This window comes from Scardinius erythrophthalmus, assembly GCF_964197995.2.
Source record: "Scardinius erythrophthalmus genome assembly, chromosome: 1".
Lineage (NCBI taxonomy): Eukaryota > Metazoa > Chordata > Actinopteri > Cypriniformes > Leuciscidae > Scardinius > Scardinius erythrophthalmus.
The window spans coordinates 50,317,517-50,338,168 of NC_138221.1; the positions used below are offsets into that span (position 1 = coordinate 50,317,517).

A 20,652-nucleotide genomic window follows, 5' to 3' on the forward strand; every position below is an offset into this window, starting at 1 on the left:
CACACACTCTCTCTCTATCTCACACACACACACACACACACACACACACATTTACTCATTTACTCACACATACTCACTCACTCACACACACACTCACACACACGCTCACACACACGCTCACACACACTCACACACACATTTACTCACTCACTCACTCACTCACTCACTCACTCACACACACTCACTCTCTCTCTCTCACACACACACACACACACACACACACACACACACACACACACACACACACACACACACACACACACACACATTTACTCATTCACTCACTCAACACACACTCACTCACTCGCACACACACACACACACACACACACACACACACACACACACACACACACACACACTCACTCACACTCACACTCACTCTCTCACACACACACACTCACACACACACACTCGCTTTATTTATTCTGTATTGATATTTATTCCATCAATTCTTATATGTGTCTTCCCACTATGTAAGCTCTCTCTCTCCCTCTCCACCATATAAATAACTATTTGTCCCAACCGGTTGAACATATTCTTCTGTTTTATCCCAATCCGATACCCATCCTGCCCCAGCGCCAGCTCCTCCCCCATTCGGACCACCAGCATGCGGATTGTTTATCGCTCCGTACTGCCCGCCAGTCCTGTACAGCTCTTCCGTTTCATTGGCCAGCTCGTCCTCTCCCAGAATGCCACACTTCTCCTCACTAGTATTCTCAGCATCCGCCCATGGCTGCTTCTCACCTGATGCAAAGATCCCTGGGAACATGTTCAAATGAACTATGCGTCATTTTATGAAAGATATGACAAAAGTCATTTAGAATATCCATTATTTGTGAACTGAAAAAGAGATATAGGCTTGTTTGCATTATGTTACTTTAATTGAACACAACATACCATAAAATATCACACCCCCATAATGCACCAGTGATGCAATGAGGAAGACATATTGCCACTCATCGCGTGTCTACAGGCAAATAAACAATGAATAAAAAATGAATAAATTCAACAGTACAAATCATTTTTTGGCATGTGAAGGTTGTGTGATATTATTTGTATGTACCTTATGTTTGGTCATTGCTCCAACTATGAGAGGACACACCATTCCTGACAAAGTTCCCACTCCATTGGAGATTCCCATCAGGATACTGGCGTAACGTGGAGCAATGTCAAGATGATTCACATTAAACCCTGAGAGGGAAAGAACAAGTTTTTGAAATTGTGAATTTATATCTTACAATTGCAACTTGATTTCTCATAATTGAGACTTTGTATATTTCAATGTAATTTTCTTTCTTGTAATGTAACTTTACATTTTGTAAATGTGACTTTATATCTCATAATGTGACTTTTATTTTTGGTAACTTCTTAAAATTGCCTTTTTCAGTCAGTCAGGCAGAAAAAGGCTACCACAGAAGATCCCTGACACCTAGGGTTAATGTTTGGCCTCAATGGATGTGGCACAAAAATACAAAAGGAAAAAGAAATTAATACTTTTATTCAACAAGGATGTATTAAATTGATCAAAATGGAAAGTAAAGACATCTATAATGTTACAAAATAATTCTATTTAAATAAATATTAAATATTTATATTACTGTAATAAAAGAATCCTGAAAAAATATATATCAAGAATCCTACAAAAATATTAAGCAGCACAAATGTTTTCAACACAGATAACAAGAAATGTTTCTTGAGCAGCAAATCAGCATATTTCGATTTCTGAAGGATCACTGAAGACTGGAGTAATGATGCTGAAAATTCAGCTCTGTCATCACAGGAATAAGATACATTTAAAATGTACTACAATAGAAAACAGTTATTTTAAACTGTAATATTATTGCACAATATGACTGTTTTTACTATACATATAATCGAATAAATGCAGCCTTGGTGAGCATAAGAGACTTCTTTCAAAAAACATTTAAAAATCGTACTGAGCCCAAACTTCTGAACGGTACTGCTAAATGAATAATTTTGTTTGGTTTGTCTTTGTTCTTTTTTGTTACTAACCTGAAATTGCAAATCCACTGAAGCCAACAGCCAGTACAAGGAAAGTAATGGCAATCACTTTGGTATGTGAGAAACCAACAACCAAGAGTAGAGTGGCTTCCATGCCAAACCCTAAAACACACAGACACACACAACAGTATTGTCTATTGAATAAGGAAGCGTCTCTCTGTCATTTAAAGAGAACATGCGCGGTCTACTGTGGCTCATGGTCTACCTGTGTATACCTGAGCTCTGTGCCGTCCATGTATTGGATGCTGTAGTGCATCTGTCCCTGTGTGTTTGTATGTTGTTGTAACGGTCACCGGCTGGAGTGTCCATTGAGAGCCACCAGAGGGCACTCCACATCAGACTATTGTCATTCCCTCACAAACTACATTTCCCATAACTCACTGCCCGGACTCTTCATCCATTATCACATTCACCTGTCTCTCATTATCTTGTTTAGCTCACCCCATATAAGCCTGGTTTTCTCATTCATTATCTGTGAAGTCTTGTTTAGTGTTGCAATGCAATTCTGAGCGTTCTCCCTGGTTTCATGGCTCTTGGTTTGGGATTTCTTGCCTGTTCTGTGGATTACTCTTTTGCCCGTGTTCCCTGCTTTGTTGTGTTTGTATGGACTGCCTGCCTGTGTTTGACCTTGCCTGTGCTTTGGATTACGTCTTTGGATTACCCTGTTCAATAAATACTGCATTTGGATCCTAAACCTTCTTGTCTCGGAGCAGTTCGTGACAGTTGTGTGTACAGTTGATTGTGAGAGTGAGTGTGTCATGCATTGATGCCTCAGTGATTATTGGCCCAGCTGCCATTGCTGGACCAGACAGAGCAAAATAGGCAACTCACACACAAATAGATTCTACTTTGTGTAGCAAACCTACTTTTTATATATTTTTGTCCTTTTAAAAGGGGAAGTTTCGTGCTGTTATGCGGCCCTATAATACTGCTAAAAATAAAATAAAAAAATGCAGGTTTGGGACAACATGAAGTTGAGTAAACAGTTTAATGTTTGAGTGAAATTTAATTGGTTGTTATTATTGTCTTTATAATTTCATCTATATCTTACCTCCACAGTTCATGAGTTTACGGACATTTGTTGTGGTCATTAAATTATGTGTTCTCAGGTAGTCGGCCAGCTGTCCTCCGATTGGTACAATAATGGTCATCACTAAATGAGGAAGTGCCGACACCATCCCCACCTGAGCCACAGAAGGAACAAAACATTTTAATCCAGATGCGTCACACTGCATTGTATCTGTGTGTACTTCAATTTCCCCTGTTCTTGAGCAGTGTTTTTATTATGAACTGTTTACTGTCTATCAAAACCAAACAGTTACTCTGTTTCAATAGTCCACTTTAGATATTCTACTAAATATAAGTAACTTTGCAACTTAATGTCAACTTAGAGTATTAGTAGACTGTTAGTTTAGGGTTAGTAGAATAAGTTGACATTTACTTGCAAAGTTGTTGAGGGACTATCAAAGTGAAGTGTTAGCAGATATTAAGCAGGCAGTCTACTAATACTCTAATGACTGCTAGCTGACATGTTCTGTAGTTGCAAAGATTGAATCAAACATTGAAATCCATTAATATTACCTGCATGGATCCAACAATACGCTAAATTATCAACATGGCAATTCAACCATTCTACAGTTTTGGCTTCTAAATTTCTCAACAGCACAAACGCATGGTTGGCAAAAACCATTTCAACCTTTATTTAGTGTAGTCTAGGTTGTTTTCTTATATATTTATTGATTATATTTGGCATTATTCTTTCCTGTTTTCCACAAGCCTTCTGAACAGATCTGATTTATTGGTTGCAACCTGTCAGTTGATTCATTAATTTGAGTGTGTGTGTTTCACCTTGCTGATTTCAAAGCCGAACACCTCCTCGAAGTAAGCAGGCTGGCTGATGAGGAGCAGGTAGAAGGTCCAGCTTCTGCAGAAGTTAGCCACGATGATGGCATACACTGGCATGGAGGTAAAGAAGTGCCGCCAGGGAGTCTTAAATTTCTGCAGGGTTGTGAAAAACCAGAGGTCGAACATATCCAGAAAAGAGCAGCACGCAGCAGTCAGAGATGAGAAATGAGAGCGGATTTAGAGTGTCTGTGTATAAAAGAAGGGAAGGGGAGGGGTGGACGAGTGATTAAGAGAGAAAAATAATGTCCGTGTTTGTACCTGCAGGGGGTTGACCAGGCCGGCGCTTTCCCCGATGGCATCCTCAATGTACTTCCTCTCCTCTGGTGTGATGGTTGGGTGAGCAGCTGGACTCTCATAGGACACTAAAATCCAGAAGAGATACCAGAATATCCCAACACTTCCTGTGAGACGAAGAGAAACGAGCAATAAGAATATAGTACAATGAAAATGATATATACACACTACTACTGTTCAAAGGTTCGGGGTCAGTGTGTTTTTGAAAAAAGTTTCTGAAAGTCATTATGCTCACCAAGGCTGTATTTGTTTAATCGAAAATAAAGTACAAACAGTAATATAGTGATATATGTAGCATCTGGACCAATCAGACACAATTATTCATTATATTTAATGAATAATCCAGCAAGCCCCCTCACCTAACCACAAAACAAGGTGCCAAGGTGTCTGTGAAAACCAGCCAAAAGGATAGAACAGGCCCCTGGTTACCATGGCAGCAAAGGCACGCCAGCGAGATAAGACTGGTTTACGACCAAAAGAAATGTGGAAAGTTAACCCTCACTCCATTTCCTTATTAAAACTCCATAATGCCCACAAAGAAGGACTCTTCCCCATTCATTCATAGAAAATCTTCTATGTATGAACATGCATATCTCCAGGACATTGAGTGTATGATTATTACTGTAGTGTCTTTTGTATTGTATACTGTTTTATGCATGCTTTATGATAGAACCACTAGTTAATTTAACCTCACCTATACCATTTTTGGTGTCTATTTGTATTTGATAATCTAAATGATCATGTTGATACCTATGCAACATATTAGTTTTACAAGAATCTTTAATAGTTTCTGCATCAACACCAATCAGTTACATATGCAAAATACCATGCTCGAAGACAAAGGGTCGTAAACTTTCCCTCCAAAAGTTTAAGTTACTATTGGCTCAGTGACCTCCACAGAAGTTAAAGGCCACTGTCCCGGCTCAAGCCATGTGTAACCTCCCCGGCCTGGAGAGAGGACTCTCCCAACAGTAACAGACAGACTAACATCCCTGAAGTTTCGACATACTTCTCTCAACTCGGGAAGAATTGCAACTTCTTCACCATGGAACCATTAAAAGCTATCAAGACTTTCTCCTGAGATTATGTGGAAGCTTGTTCAACAGCTAAGGCAGTGCAAGTATTGTACATTTAACTAACTAAACAGAGGTTTAGTATGAGCTGTAGACCACTCTTGTGTAACCAAAGTGCAGAACTAAGAAAACTGATGGTTATTTTAGGATGGTTAAACTGACATTTCTTCCCGTTTCCCTTTGGTTTCATTCAGTCATTTTCACTTTTCAATTTCCCATGAATGCATGATTTGTGTGTATGTGTTTGCTTGGACTAGTCATGTGTTTGTGAGTGATTTAGTTAAATAAAACTTTTGTGCACATTCATTGAGTTTTGATTCTCTGTTTGCAGACAAAGTCCCTTTAATGATGCTATCACCGCTACACGTTAAGAAAGACTTATTTTACACTTGGTTTATTAAATAAACAAAAATTGTATATTAAATAGTATTATATTTTTATAATTAAATCACATGTGTATGCTACTTACCGTACACATAAAACACTGAGGACCACCCGGTGTACTGGACCAAGACTCCAGCCAAAGGCATTGCAACAACAGCACCAGCATATGAACCTAGAACATACAGACATCAACATACAGTTCTTATGCGTCTTCTTATTAGCACTATTCATTAACATTATCATTAATCTCAGCTTTTCACTGTCCTCAGTTCAAGGTTCAAATAATCACAAACTAAATTCTACTGATAATATCAGAAGATATATTTCATGGATTCAAATGACTGACATCTCACCACAGAATGCTGTTGTTGCCAATCGACTTCTTTCAAGGGGCGGAGCCCATTTGGCCCAGATCCCGTGACATGCGGGATATGACACGCCCTTTCAGTAGAGAAATAAGATGAATTAATGGCTGCATCCGAAAACTTGAAACAGGCGTTAGGCGGCTGACTTTTTGCCTCGCTGCCTTATAGTCAATGACTCTGCAGGGAGCTTTGCGCATGAAGGCACCTCACAAAATTATGTTTTTATTAACAAAGTTCGGGAGGAGCACGTTCAGATAATTAACACGAGTGGAGAGCACTCAGCAGTCAACGATAAGAGGTGTATATATATTCAGCAGTCTCACCTCAGTTCGTTGACAATTTAGCAGCATCCCTCCACCCCCCTTCTCCACACTTCTAGTCCTAAACACTTACATACGGGGGGAGTACTCTGAGCTCGGAGCCCTCCCCCCGGACAGCACGCCAAATAGGCCTACGCATTAAACTTTACTCCCTCTAATTATAGGCTATGTAAGTGTGAACTCATGAACCTGATTTCGGATTGACTTCTGAGGTAGTGTAACAGTTTAATGATCTACAGCAAAATAGAGAGTACATTGGTGAGAACCAAACAAATATTTAATTACTACAATAGTAATTTCTCGCTAGAGGTGACATCAGAAGTTGAAAACACTCTTCAAAAACGTACATTTACATACAAACTGACCACCAACCGCAACTTTCAGATGCCATCTTTCTTTTTCTAGCTCAACTGACACCGAATGTAATGCACAAGATTGTGGGTTATCAAAGGCAATGAAGGATCCATCTATGCTGCCTTAAAAAATCATTCAGATGAAGGTATCTCAAGAGACAGGAAGTGATGCTAACATTGGATTCGGACGTGCCTTGATGCCTTCATACCTTAAAAATGCGTCCTCCGATGGCAGCTTATTTAGTTTTCGGATGCAGCCAATATGTATGAAACCATAATGGTAACAAAACCTTCCTTAGCATGATGCAATGCTTTTAGATAAATAATACACTAATATTACAGACTACATCAGATTCACACAAATCCATGCATGCACACAGATGGCATACCTCCACAAGGCCCTGGCAGATCCTGACCATGATAACACACCCGTAGTGAACTCTAGCTGCTGATGGGATCAGCATATTCAGTGTCGACGTGGCCACAATGGCGAAGCCAAACACCCTGAGACCAAACACACATGCAACACAATAAAATATCATGCTAAAATCTCAGTGGACCAGTCATTTGTCATTCCACTGAATATTTCTCAGAGGTCAATCTCTGTATATACCATAAGTTAAAATCTTTACTACAAAATAGCTTTTGTAGATTTACACCATAATAGTTTTGTAATTTACACCAGGGTCAAAACAAAATTCATTTTCGAATTTCAATTAACACAAACTGGTCTTTTGCCAATATATATGGGAAAAGTTGTCACAACAGTCAATGTAAGAGGCAACTCACAATTGTGTGACTGGACTTTTGACTCAAACCCCTCAAAGCCAATTGTGATAATCTGACTCCTCCCACCAAAATAGCACAATTTTCATTCATAAAACTCCAGAACGCTTGAGAAAAACACAACTAATCACATTACCGGTTAGCAGCAAACTTTTGACAGATGAATCCTCCGGGGATTTGCGTGACAATGTAACCCCAGAAGAACGAGCCGTGAATCATCCCAACTGTCTCTGGGTCCCATGTGAACTGAGCAGCCTGGGAGGAAAAAGAGAAAGTCAAACTCCTCTCATCCAACGTTCATTCGACAGCATTCTGTGCAAAAAGCTGAGAATATTGCAGTCAAAGTGCACTGCTTGTATATTAGAAAATGATTACACACCATTGTTTAAGGCATCGCATAACCTGAACCATCTCTTTTTCTGTGTTACATTTGCAAAAACAAAAGTATGTAGGGAATGTGAGAAAGGAGAGAAATAAGTAATAAAGTAGTAAAATCAATCACTAAAAGTAAAAGATAAAGTAGCCTAATATAATAAAAAATATATATATATTATAGCAATAATAATAGTAAAAAAAAAAATTATCATAAAATAATTAATAATTATTATTTCACAGACAAGGCTTAAACCTAGTCCCAGATTAAATACAAGTTTGAGATGTTTTAACTGAAAGCAACTTGCACTGGCATATCTTAAAATATGTCAGTATCATTGTTTCACACCAATAATGTTTTTTTTTTTCTAAGGGAAGTTTATAAAAGCTACTTAAATGCCCTAATTGAACTAAGGCCTAATCCTGGCTTAATCTAAGCCTTGTCTGTGAAACCGGAAATCTCTGTGCAGTTTCTGAAACAAATCCCTTTGTGGGGGTAAATTGCTTGAATTGCTTTGCTGGGTGAATCCCTGCACTATCTGATGAAATACTACAGGGAATTAAGCAAAGTCGATCCCCTCTCACAATGGAAACTGGGTTAAGATACAAAACTAACTGGCTAATGATGGTAAACTGGGATTTGAGGGAGCCCAACTGATATGAATTTATTTATGTATGAATGTATTTAGATATTGACATTATACTTTCTATTCTAAAAGCTAGAAATCTTTCATCGCATTATCAAACTAGCTGTAGGCTATTTGTGACCCTGGACCACAAAACCAGTCACAAGGGTAAATTTTTTAAATTGATAAGCTTTCCATTGATAAATCAACTTTCCATTGATGTATGGTTTGTTAGGACAATGTTTGGCCGAGATACAACCATTTAGAAATCTGGAAACTGAGGATGCAAAAACATCGAAACATTGAGAAAATCGCCTTTAAAGTTCTACATTCATGTTCGCGATTTTGCTGCATTCACTCACAAAAATATTTTTATATATATTTACGGTAGGAAATGTACAAAAATATCTTCATGGAACATGATCTTTACTTAATATCCTAATGAGTTTTGGCATAAAAGACAAATTTATAATTTTGACCCAATGTATTGTTGGCTATTGCCACAAATACACCCGTGCTACTTGTGGCTGGTTTTGTGGTCCAGGGTCACATTTGTTTTTCTTATAATTTCTTATAAATCTGTGTTGTATTTATCCATGCTAAATGAATCTTATTTGTATGCTAAATAAAACAACAACATAAAATACCTAAAAAAACAAAAATGCCCAAGATTTCGTCATTCGGATTTCAAATAATGTCTAACTCCTGTCCACTCTTCGTGTTAATTTTCTTATACTCAAGTGGATGCTCTTTATTTGTTAAGTTGAATTCCAGCACTGATACGGACCACTATGACAGGTTTCTTTCCGGAGTAAATCGTGTGGTCGTTGACCATGCTGACGATGGCTACACCCAGGTTACAGCGGATGCCGAATGAGATGCAGAAGCCAAGGCCTGACAGGATGGCGATGATGTAACGGCGAGGTAACCCAAAACACGTGCAGTCCACGACGGGAAGCTCCTTCTCCTCCACCAGCTCCGGGCGACCTTCTGCTGACAGCTCGATCGTCTCGCCATTCTGCTGACGTTTCTCGAGGAGTCTGGATGTGGACACAGAAAGTATAAGGCCAACATAAGTTGAGTAAAAGTAACAGTGTGCAAAGATTTTCTCAATTTATTAAAAAACATATTCAAATTAACTGTCTCTGTTAAGTGATAATACTTATACCCCTGATTTCACAGACAAGGCTTTAACCCTTTATCTGTTTGCTCGACCAAATGGTTGAGCACATTTTGAGTCACTATATTTTAATGAGAGGAGTACCTAATTTAACTCAAGCTGATTGAGCCATCTCTACCATCTGGTTGAGGTATGTTATGCCAAAAGAAATCCTCTAGATGTCACAGTGTCAATCAACAGCACTGAACAAAAAAATCACTCCTGCCATGTGAACTGTTTTTGGTGAAATTTTGCAAGGTAAGCATATTTTTTTGACATATTAAACTTTAAGAGCCCTAAATTTACAAAATTATGTTACTTGGTGCCATGAAAAAACTTTATGGACTATTAAAATGCACTATGGAGTCTATGGAGGGTCAGAAAGCTCTCGGATTTCATCAAAAATTTCTTAATTTGTGTTTAATTTATGTTCCGAAGGTGAACGAAGGTCTTACAGGTTTGGAACGACATGAGGGTGAGTAAATGATGACAGAATTTACATTTTTGGGTGAACGATCCCTTTAAAGGGGTCCTTGATAATGATTTAACTTTTTTTTACTTTTTAGCTAGTGTGCTATGTTGCTGTTTGAGCATAAACAACATCTGAAAAGTTACAATGCTCAAAATTCAATGCAGAGGGAGATATTTTCTTTTACAGAAATCGCTTTTTAAGGACTACAACAAACGGTTGGTAGGGACTACAGCGAGCTTCGTCCTGGGTTGGTGACATCACAAACCCTAAAAATTTACATTAACCCCGTTCCAGGGAACACACAACAAAGGGGGTGAGGCCATGATGGGCTGCTTTAGAGAAGAGGAAGAGTTGTTGTCTGTTTTTTACACCCCGGAAAAAGTTTGTCCTAAGGCTGACAAATGTTTTTAACACTGTTCCTGAACATTATAACTTCAACGTATGTCTGTGCGCTGCACATTTTACAGATAATAGCTTCCAGAAGATAGTACAATGCAGGCTATACGCACAAAAGCTTCTCCTGAAAGACGTAGCCATTCCCATTTTATCGGGACAATCTGTTGTTTATGGATCCCAACTTGTAAATATGTCTTATTATTTATATTTGTGTTTTCTATTAACAGTTCCAATTATAAGCTTTATATGATAGCTATGATGTAAACGAAGGGCAAAGCTTTGCCTCCGCTAGCCTGCTAACTTACATTACAGTATTGATGTAGTGTTTACTTTAGCTTTTGTAAGCTCTTGCTTTTGTAAGCCTGTTCACCGCCCCTTAGGAAAATTATCCATGATTTTGTGATCGATTACTGTTAGTATTACCATAGTTTTCTAACAAATATGATTAAATGGTTGATAACATCGTATCTATAAGAAAACACCACTGTCCTGTGAAATCCGTGCTTGTAAAGTCCATGCTTGAAATCCGTTCAGCACATTCCTCTTGTTCATTAACATTGTCAGGGTCTGAATCAGGCTCAAATTGGTTTGAAATTGACGCCATTGTTCATATTTACATCTGAGTAGAGCTTGTGATTATGAAGGGGTGTGACATTTCCCAAACACGCGCTAGGCGTTTCCAATCACAAGACACTGGCCCAGCTAACCAAGCACAGCACATTTCATATTTCGGAAAGAGGGGCTTCATTGAAACCGATGTATTTAAACATACTGGGGAGGATGTAAAATATGTGAAAAATATTGTGTTTTTTGAACAATCAAGCATGAAAACATATTCTAGTACAGACCAAAAACAAAATCAAGACTTCGTAAAAGGGCATAATAGTACCCCTTTCAGCTAGTATCAGACTTAAATGCATATTTGATCTGTTTTAACTGAAAGAAACTTGCACTGACATATATCTATATATTTATATCATATATAAAATGCCATTACCATTGTTTTGTCTCAAGATGCACACCAGTAATGTGTTTTTGTAAGGCATGTTTATAAAAGCTACTTAATCTAAACCCTGTGAAACCGGGCCTTAGAAGGCCAAAAGGTCAAAAATGCTTTTATCCAAAGCAACTTTCAGGCCACATATTACGAGGAGTCTTGGATTAATCTGAGGTTAAGTGTCTTACTCAAGGACACAATGATAATAGTTCATGTCTCTTTAAAGGGTCAAACCAGGTCCTGAGCTCTACCCACTACAGCTCAAGCCAAAAGATACTGATAGGGAAAATGTCATCTACTGCAGCTGTTTAAAGCTGGGTCATCGGATGCCCATTTTCCACAAGATGGTATGATTCTTTAGGGTCTTCATGTAAAGTGTGTAACATACTTTGGTTAAAATTCCTCAATGGTTGTGTAAAACAACACCCTTTTTACCTCCTCAAAAACAGCTCTGTTCACAGCAACCCGTTTCGGTGCATGTCTCTTTAAATGATAACTGCTCACCCCAACACCTCTCTTCCGTGGGGCATGTCGACACAAGACACGTAAAGTGCTGCCTTGGCAGACAGAATACAAATGGCTGAGGGCAGAAATATGCGAATACGGGACAGTCCGTCAGCGGTCGTGGGCGGAGCATGAGCAATATGACATCATATTGCTCAGAAAATTCCCAACGGCTTGATTATTGAGAGTGTTTAGGCTTTTGAGGATTAAAAAAAAAATGGATTTGGAGTAAATGGATTTTTTTCATTGTATGGTGGTTGTGTCCACACACTGCAAAGACAAATTTATATGCAAACACCATATAAAAGTGAATTTTGCATTCGATGACCCCTTTAAGCGTTTAGACACCATATTATTGACTTTCAACTTTTGAATATTAAAATATTTTATAAGCCAGATCAGAACTGTATGTTTTATTACACTCGAAGTCACCATAAAATCAAAATCGACGATTCTTTGCATTTGTTTGCATTTATTCTAAATTTGTATTTTTATTTTTTAATTCATGTGCCCTCATAATCTTTAATCAAAATCACTTCAGCGACACCTCTTCTCTTCTCTGATGAAGTGTTTACTGGCACGGGGGCGAGACAACCTGTTACTTACAACTATAGCAAACAACAACCATCCAATCATTTCTCAAATGCCCTGCATTTTTCTTCTTTGTGAAGTTGTTTCACCCGTATAATAGGGAATAGGGAAGAAAAGACTATCGTAACTTCCGTTTCATGCCAACTTTAAATGATGATTTATAAACAAAGTTCGGGAGGAGCACGTTCAAATAATCAATCCAATCTACTTGTCATCAAACAATTACTATGTCTACCCTATCAGCATGAGAGGAAGCATATATATATTATTCACTCTGTCAACTCACCTAACATTCCTTGACAGTTTTTCAGCATCCCTCCACCACCCCGACTCCTCACTCTTGGCTCATTCTTTTACAGCCAGGAATACGGGGGGAGTACTCTGGGTTCGGGCCGAATACCGAGCCCGGAGCCCTCTCCTCGGACAGCACGCCAAATACGCTTTTATTCTATCTGACTTATTTGTAAGTGTGAACTCGTGAAAAGGCATGAGCTAGGATATGAAGTCACATACACTAGGGAACCCTCATAGGTCACAAAACTACATCACATACACACCTAAAACCAGGTGGGATGCAGAGGGAAGACACAGAGGGAGAGAGGACATGGAACAAGAATGAAGTATCTCACTGGATAGCAGTACATGGGAGTCCAGCAGAGACCATCTGCGTATGCAACCTGTCTGCAACGTCTACAGCCAGTAAAACACACATACATACAAGCACACAATGTATAAACATTTGTAGGATATGTGTATGTATAAAAATTACTATTTACTATAAAATGTATCAGAGTTTCCAACATAATAAGTAGATGTTTCTTGAGTCACAAATCAGTTATTTCTAAAGGTTCATGTGACTGTAGACTGGAGTAATGAAGCTGAAGATTCAGCTTTGCCATCATCACAGGAAATAATTACATCGTTCTGCTTTATCAGTAGGCTACATTGTACTATTTTTACAGTTTTTTTGTTTTTTTTTTGTTTAAATAAATGCAGCCTTGGTAAGCAAAAGATATTTCTTTTTAAAAAAGATGTTTTTAAATGTTCCGACCCACCCCACACTACACTCACCGGCCACTTTATTAGGTACACGTACACCTTGCTAGTACTGGGCTGGACATTTCTTGAGCATGCCACGAAGAATTAAGGCAGTTCTGAAACTTTTACCTTTCACAGATTCAACAAGGTGCTAGAAACATTCCTCAGATATTTTGGTCCATATTGACATGATCGCATCAGACAGTTGCTGCAGGTTTGTCGGCTGCACATCCATGATGCGAATCTCCATTCCACCACATCCCCAAAGGTGGTCTATTGGATTGAGATCTGGTGACTGTGGAGGCTATTTGAGTATAGTGATCTCATTGGCATGTTCAAGAAACCAGTTTGAGATGACTTGAGCTTTGGAACATAGCGTGTTATCCTGCAAGTAGCCATCAGATGATGTGTACACTGTGGTCAAAGGGATGGACATGATCAGCAACAATACTCATGTAGGTGTTTAAACGATGCTCAATTGGTATTAGGGACCCAAAGTGTGCCAAGAAATATCCCTCCCACATTACACCAGCACCAGTCTGAACCGTTGATACAAGGCAGGATGGATCCATGCTGTCATGTTGTTTACGCCAAATTCTGACACTACCATCTGAATGTTGCAGCAGAAATCAAGACTCTTCAGACCAGTCAATGTTTTTCCAATCCTCTATTGTCTAATTTTGGTGAGACAAATTTTAGCCTCAGTTTCCTATTCTTAGCTGACACAGGAGTGCGTCTTCTGCTGCTGTAGTCCTTCTGCTTCGAGGTTCGCTGTGTATGCGTTCACAGACGCTCTTCTGCAGATCTCGGTTGTAATGAGTGGTTATTTGAGTTACTGTTGCCTTTCAATCAACTGGAATCAGTCTGGCCATTCTCCTCTGACCTCTGCCATCAACAAGGCATTTGCACTCACAGATCTGCCGCTCACAGGATATTCTCTCTTTTTCAGACCGTTCTCTGTGAATCCTGATGGTTGTGCGTGAAAATCCCAGCAGATCAGCAGTTTCTGAAACACTCAGGCCAGCCCATCTGGCACCAACAACTACGCAATGTTCAAAGTTTGAACTTCAGCAGATCGTCTTGACCAATGGTGCCTAAACGCATTAAGTTGCTACCATGTGATTAGTTGATTAGATATTTGTGTTAACGAGCAGTTGAACAGATGTACCTATAAAGAGGGAGATATATCTATCTATCTATCTATCTATCTATCTATCTATCTATCTATCTATCTATCTATCTATCTATCTATCTATCTATCTATCTATCTATCTATCTATCTATCTATCTATCTATCTATCTATCTATCTATCTATCTATCTATCTATCTATCTATCTATCTATCTATCTATCTATGTATATATATTTTTTTTTTTAAACCCACAACAGTTGTATAAAATTAAATAGCACAGAGAACTATTTCTGAGCTCCACAAATCTCATACACGTATCACAATATTAATCTCTGTCTCTCTCCCTCTGTACGTCTTTCTCTCTATTTCTCTCATTCTGTCACTGTTCCTACAAAAGCAGATCCCTTATAATCCCTTCAACCTCAAACAACATACAATAAGAAGTGAAATGAGTGGGAGATGACTGCATATGTCTGTTTACATGTTAGGGAGCAGATTCATTCTGCAGCCATATAATGTTTTTTAATGTGAAACTAAAAAGGGTGTCTCGTGGAAAATAGCAATGTGTTTCAATTATAACTAAAACCTCTCACACCCGTGACTCACGGACGTCCCTCCCCTTCAATTGCCCCCTTCCATCTCTTAGCCACTGATAATCTGTAGCCCCACCCTCAGATTAGGATAACAGAAATTATAGACTTCCGGAGATAAATATGAGCAAGAAAAAAAAGAGTGACTGAGTGGAACGAGAAAGAGAGTTGGAAAAAGAGAAAGAGAGGGGAGGAGTGTGTTTGTCCACATTTAATGCACACACATTCACTCAGGAAGATGTGTAATTAAGGTTAAACCTAGTTAAAAACAGATTGCTGCCAACAGCGGCACATATGCTACCTACTAATGAGAATGACTGTTGGCTGTAATTAATATTTATTTCACGGTGTATTTGAGCTCTTTCTCTTTATCTGCATCTTACCATGTGACCATTGCACATAAAAAAACAGGATTACAGATCATGCACTCTTCTGCATCTCGTTCCACGGTTCATGACACACCAGCTGACCTGTATGTGTGTGTGTGTGTGTGTGTGTGCATGCGTGCGTGCGTGTGTGTGTGTGCGCGTGTGTTTAGGCCATCTAAGAGACAGGTGTACCGCAGAAGGGGGTGTACAAGGACTTTGCTAAACACTTTATATGGGTAAAACACAAACACACACACAGAATCCTGTCCAATAGAATTTACTTCTATGTCAGCATAAATATCTTACATGGGTGCCAACTACCAAGTTTTATCATAACCTCTAAAACATACACATTTGCATACCCATCATAACAGCACAATCTCAGCAAATGTTTAATAGTTTTTATTGATCTCATATGCATATTATACACCTAACCTCTCCACATAAATGACTTTATCAAGGTCATCATGCTCTGATTCTCTGAGTATACACACATCACGTTCACTTTCAGCACTGCCGCTTACCCGTTTTTTTATTTGATTTTACTTTTTGACCGTTTATAAAGTATATTCTATCCAGAGGTTTTATAATTTTTTTATAATTTTATAATTAATTAAAATTTTTGATTTAGCATTTTTGTCACTTGAAATAAACCTTAACCAAAATCAAATTAAATATGAAAAAACTTAAACTTATTTTATTTCAGCTTGTTGCCAATTAAGTCAGCATTTCTCATTCAACTTAAAGTACTAAAATTCCTAAAACTAAAAACTAACAGAATTAATCTAACTAAAATTAAAGTGAAAATATAAAATATAAAGATAAAATCTAATAAAAAATATTTTTTAAAAAAGCTGAATAGAACAACTCCTCACCTGTGGCCTCCTTAAAATGACCTTCAGAATCTTGGCGAAAGTAGTTGAAAAACAGTAGGCTATATGAAAAGAGTATGTATTCATATAAATCAGTAGGCGAAAAGTCCCCGGATAAGAAAAGTTATTACTTCCGACGAGATTCTGAAGTCCTGATGGACACTTTGCTATCCCATGAGGCCACAGGAGAGAAGTTTTGAGTTTTGACAACATTCATGATGAATGTAGAACATCTAGACTATACAGTACATTCATACTACACGCATACATAGAGCATACTGTTTTAATGGCCACAAAGTGCTTATTCAAAATGAGTAACGATTTCAGACTAGCCACTGAATACTGATTTAAACATTTCTTTGTTAAATATTCTAAATTATATCACATGTAATAATCTTAATGGGTTACCTATCATTATAATTATTTAAATAAATATTTTAATGATTTTTTTATATATTTAAAAAATATTAAACTAAAAATTATTTAAAAAATAGAAATCAAATTAAAGTTTTATTTTAACTTAAAACAGACTTTCATATTTAACTTTTTTGCAGAATGTACACCTTTCAACAATGTCGCAGGACAGCAATAAATCACAGACAAAAAAAAAATAAAAAAAAATCATGCACTTCTGCATCTTGTACCATGATGCAAGTTTACATTCCAAATGTTCATTACAGTTGCAAATTTGTATTTAAGTTCAGAGGTGAGATGTGTGGATTTCTGCTGACACTAAACGCACACAAACACATCAAACATACATTGACATACATGCACTTTTCCCATTTAATCTTGCTGTAAGAGGATAAAGGCACAACAGTTAAAAAAAATTACATAATCCTACCCAGTTCTCTCTAGCAACCTCCCTCTCTCTCTTTCTCTCTCTTTGACAATCACTATGTTCTGTTCATCCTTTTAACATCTTGGCTCACTATTCTACTGTCGTTTCATGTGTGGAGAGGTGTTCTGAATCTAGTTGCCTCTCTGATTTTGGTTAATTTTATGAAAAATTCTGATGACATTGTACAAAAGGTAACAGATTAAAACTGATCCACAAATCTCCCCCCCTCCCCCTCTTCACATTTGTTTCTGTTCTACCATCAGTGTGTTGTTCTATGATTTTTATGCCAAATTCCTCTGACCCTCCCCTGCGTCTATTGAACAGATTGGGTCTCAGTGGGACCGTGTCACCTGGGGAGATACTTCCCCCCTCCTGACACACACACACACACACACACACACATATACTTATACATCCTAGCAGCCTGACCTTCACATGATTTCAGATAAGCAGCCTAGTGAACATGCAAAATACAAACGACAAACAAGAATAAAAATCTGTGAGTGAAAAAACGGTACAGGAGAAATGACCTAACCACCATTAGCTGAACACTTCATATTTTTGTTAAGTTTTACCTAAATGTTTCTCTTGGAATCAGAATGAGCCAGAAATCCCAATCGAAATATTAACAATGTCCAACAGTGAATATATATAGCCTACCGGCTGTTGAACATTGTTCATGGGCAAATAAACAGTGAGAAGTGTGTTTTAATAGAATTTACTTTATAAAAAATAAAAATTCCACAGGCCTGAAATAGCATCTTTTCTTCCGTGAGGAATGGGAGAATGAGAATAGTTGAGGTGGAGAGATGGAGTAGGGATGACAGAGGGAAAACTGCAGGTGTGAGGTGTATTGCTTGCTGGCCTGTGAGGCTGAAACAGTAGAAGTAGATGCATTGCTGAGCTTTAAATGATTAATCAGCTGCTGATGCTCTCTCTAAAATATTATCAGGGACACAGAGTCTCACAACTAAAGCAGAGAGTCAGAAATCCAAATCAGCAGTTTACTTTTAACACAAACTTTTGCACAAAAAAACATACCTTTAGTCTCACACTACACTTAAAGGAATGGATTATTTTAAGATAAAAAAGCATGTTGTATTCAAAAAGTTTCAATAAATTCACCTCCAGAGGGAAATTACCTCGCACATGCAGCATCGCGAAAAAAGTCGGGAGTCGCGTGCTGCACTTATTTAATCCCGCGATCTCGCGCGTTGAGGACGGACAGAGCTGACTGGTGAGCGCGAGAGACGAGCAAGTGATGGGAGGGGGCGGTCAGGGATTTGTTGGGCCGACAGCTGTGTGTGGGTGTGTGTATATGTGTGTTTCTGATGGGCTATTTCGGAGCTGGGTTTTAATGTTTAGTTGCAACCTAAAATCTCATGAAAGAATAGGCCTATGCGTTTTAACACTAAACTAAACATTACACTTTAACACTACAACTTATTTCACCAGTGTTTACATCGCAAAGGATCTAGGCTACAAAATATGCTATTTATTTTATAGAATATAAAACCTTTAAAAAATACATCCAATCCAAATTCTCAGAAGGCTATTAGTAAACGCTGATGTTAGTGGTTACCAAACATTTTTTCCAAGAAGACAAACTTGTTTGAAAGGGATGTACTTTGACCTTTGGGAGAGTCCATCCTGTCTGAATTTGGGCCTAAGACAGATATCGAATTAACAAGATTTAACAAGGTATTTAAAATGCTCCACCCCAGCAAAATGTGTTCAACACCAAATCATGACAAAATACTTCCTGGTCTTAATGAGGTTTAAAATATTTCAGTTAATAAAATAAATTCAACTTTATTATTAAATAAATTCAACTTTATGTTTAAATTAAATTTATTTTTTTTACAGTGTAGGCTATTCAATTTAAAATTTAATTTTGACAATTTAGTTGAATAATTCAATAACCGATGACAGACAAAGCAGAATCCAGTAAAAGAGAAAATAGATTTATCCGAAAGGTAAAATTATTCTATGACTTGGCATATGAATATTTAGGCTACATGTTGAATAATTGACCATATGTTAATTGAAGATATGTCATAATATATTAGAAAACGATATGAATGCAAATTAAATGATTTCACTCAACAAACATGGTTTTAATGAAAGCGAAGATGTCTGAAATGTAGCCTATATCCTACATCTGAAAAGTCATCTTATCCCGACTTGCCATAGCCTATAGCATATTGTTCTTTTTTTGTATGGAACTTTTGTATCGAATACGCTTAGAAGTAGTACTCATGGCGTATGAAGACCAAATTTGGTCAACGACTTCTTGTTCTCTGAGCGTGGTCCGCTTTATCAACTAGGGCGTGGAATCAGAACTTGTGTGTGTCCCGGGACGCGCGAGCTGTGCAGTGATGCGCGCGACTACCTGACGCTCAGGTGGAAGAATGACTGAACTCGCTCACGCGCACAGACACTAAAGTGAGAGAGAAAGCGACCAACGCCACGCGTCGGACGTCTGTGGCACCGGGTTAGCCGCGAACTAATCTGATCCATCTGGACAATCTTCTCAATCGTACAGAGTGGATGCATTACGTGCAAACCGATTACATAAGAACACATTTGACTCAGATTCAGTCACGACAAGGGTTTGCACCTGACATCTTGAAGAAGGATAGGCTACACACGCACAGAGAAGGGGAACACAATCACTTCTTGGCTATACTTTCCACTAGCATTTTTTTTCTCACTAAACGTACTGTCAGATGCAATCACAGACATAAACTTTACGCACTTTAATTCCCATGTTTTTCAACACCTCAGCTTCTACAAAAATCACCTCTGGGCAATATTTATTCTTTATTAACCAAGAGAGAAATGTAAAACAAGTAACGGAAAAGTTCTTTTTACAAACGCTACTTTGAGGATAATAAGATGGTACCTCACCTGTGTATTTTCCCCAAAGTTTTTCCTGCCTGAGCCTTAAAGCGGTCCGGACGGATCTCCATCCTCGCGACTTCCGAGTCCGACCGGTGTGCTCCTGTCCCGTGTGCCTGCCTGACTCTCTCTCTCTCTCTCTCTCTCTCTCTCTCTCTCTCTCTCTCTCTCTCTCTCTCTCTCTCTCTCTCTCTCTCTCTCTCTCTCTCTCTCTCTCTCTCTCTCTCTCTCTCTCTCTCTCTCTCTCTCTCTCTCTCTCTCTCTCTCTCTCTCTCTCTCTCTCTCTCT

The 20,652-nt window shown here is 38.3% G+C and overlaps 1 protein-coding gene across 1 annotated transcript; it reads right to left on the minus strand.

Moving 5' to 3' along the window:
- Window positions 1-472: 472 nt before the first annotated feature.
- On the minus strand, window positions 473-20,435 carry slc17a7a (solute carrier family 17 member 7a; the record flags this gene model as incomplete). Its single annotated transcript, XM_081381861.1, has 13 exons — window positions 473-762; window positions 901-970; window positions 1,067-1,194; window positions 2,017-2,127; window positions 3,077-3,209; window positions 3,874-4,023; window positions 4,189-4,331; window positions 5,767-5,853; window positions 6,035-6,122; window positions 7,109-7,223; window positions 7,642-7,760; window positions 9,291-9,543; window positions 20,374-20,435. The coding sequence occupies 13 exons, from the start codon at window positions 20,433-20,435 to the stop codon at window positions 473-475; spliced, it is 1,749 nt and encodes a 582-aa protein (XP_081237987.1).
- Between the last annotated feature and the right edge of the window lie 217 nt (window positions 20,436-20,652).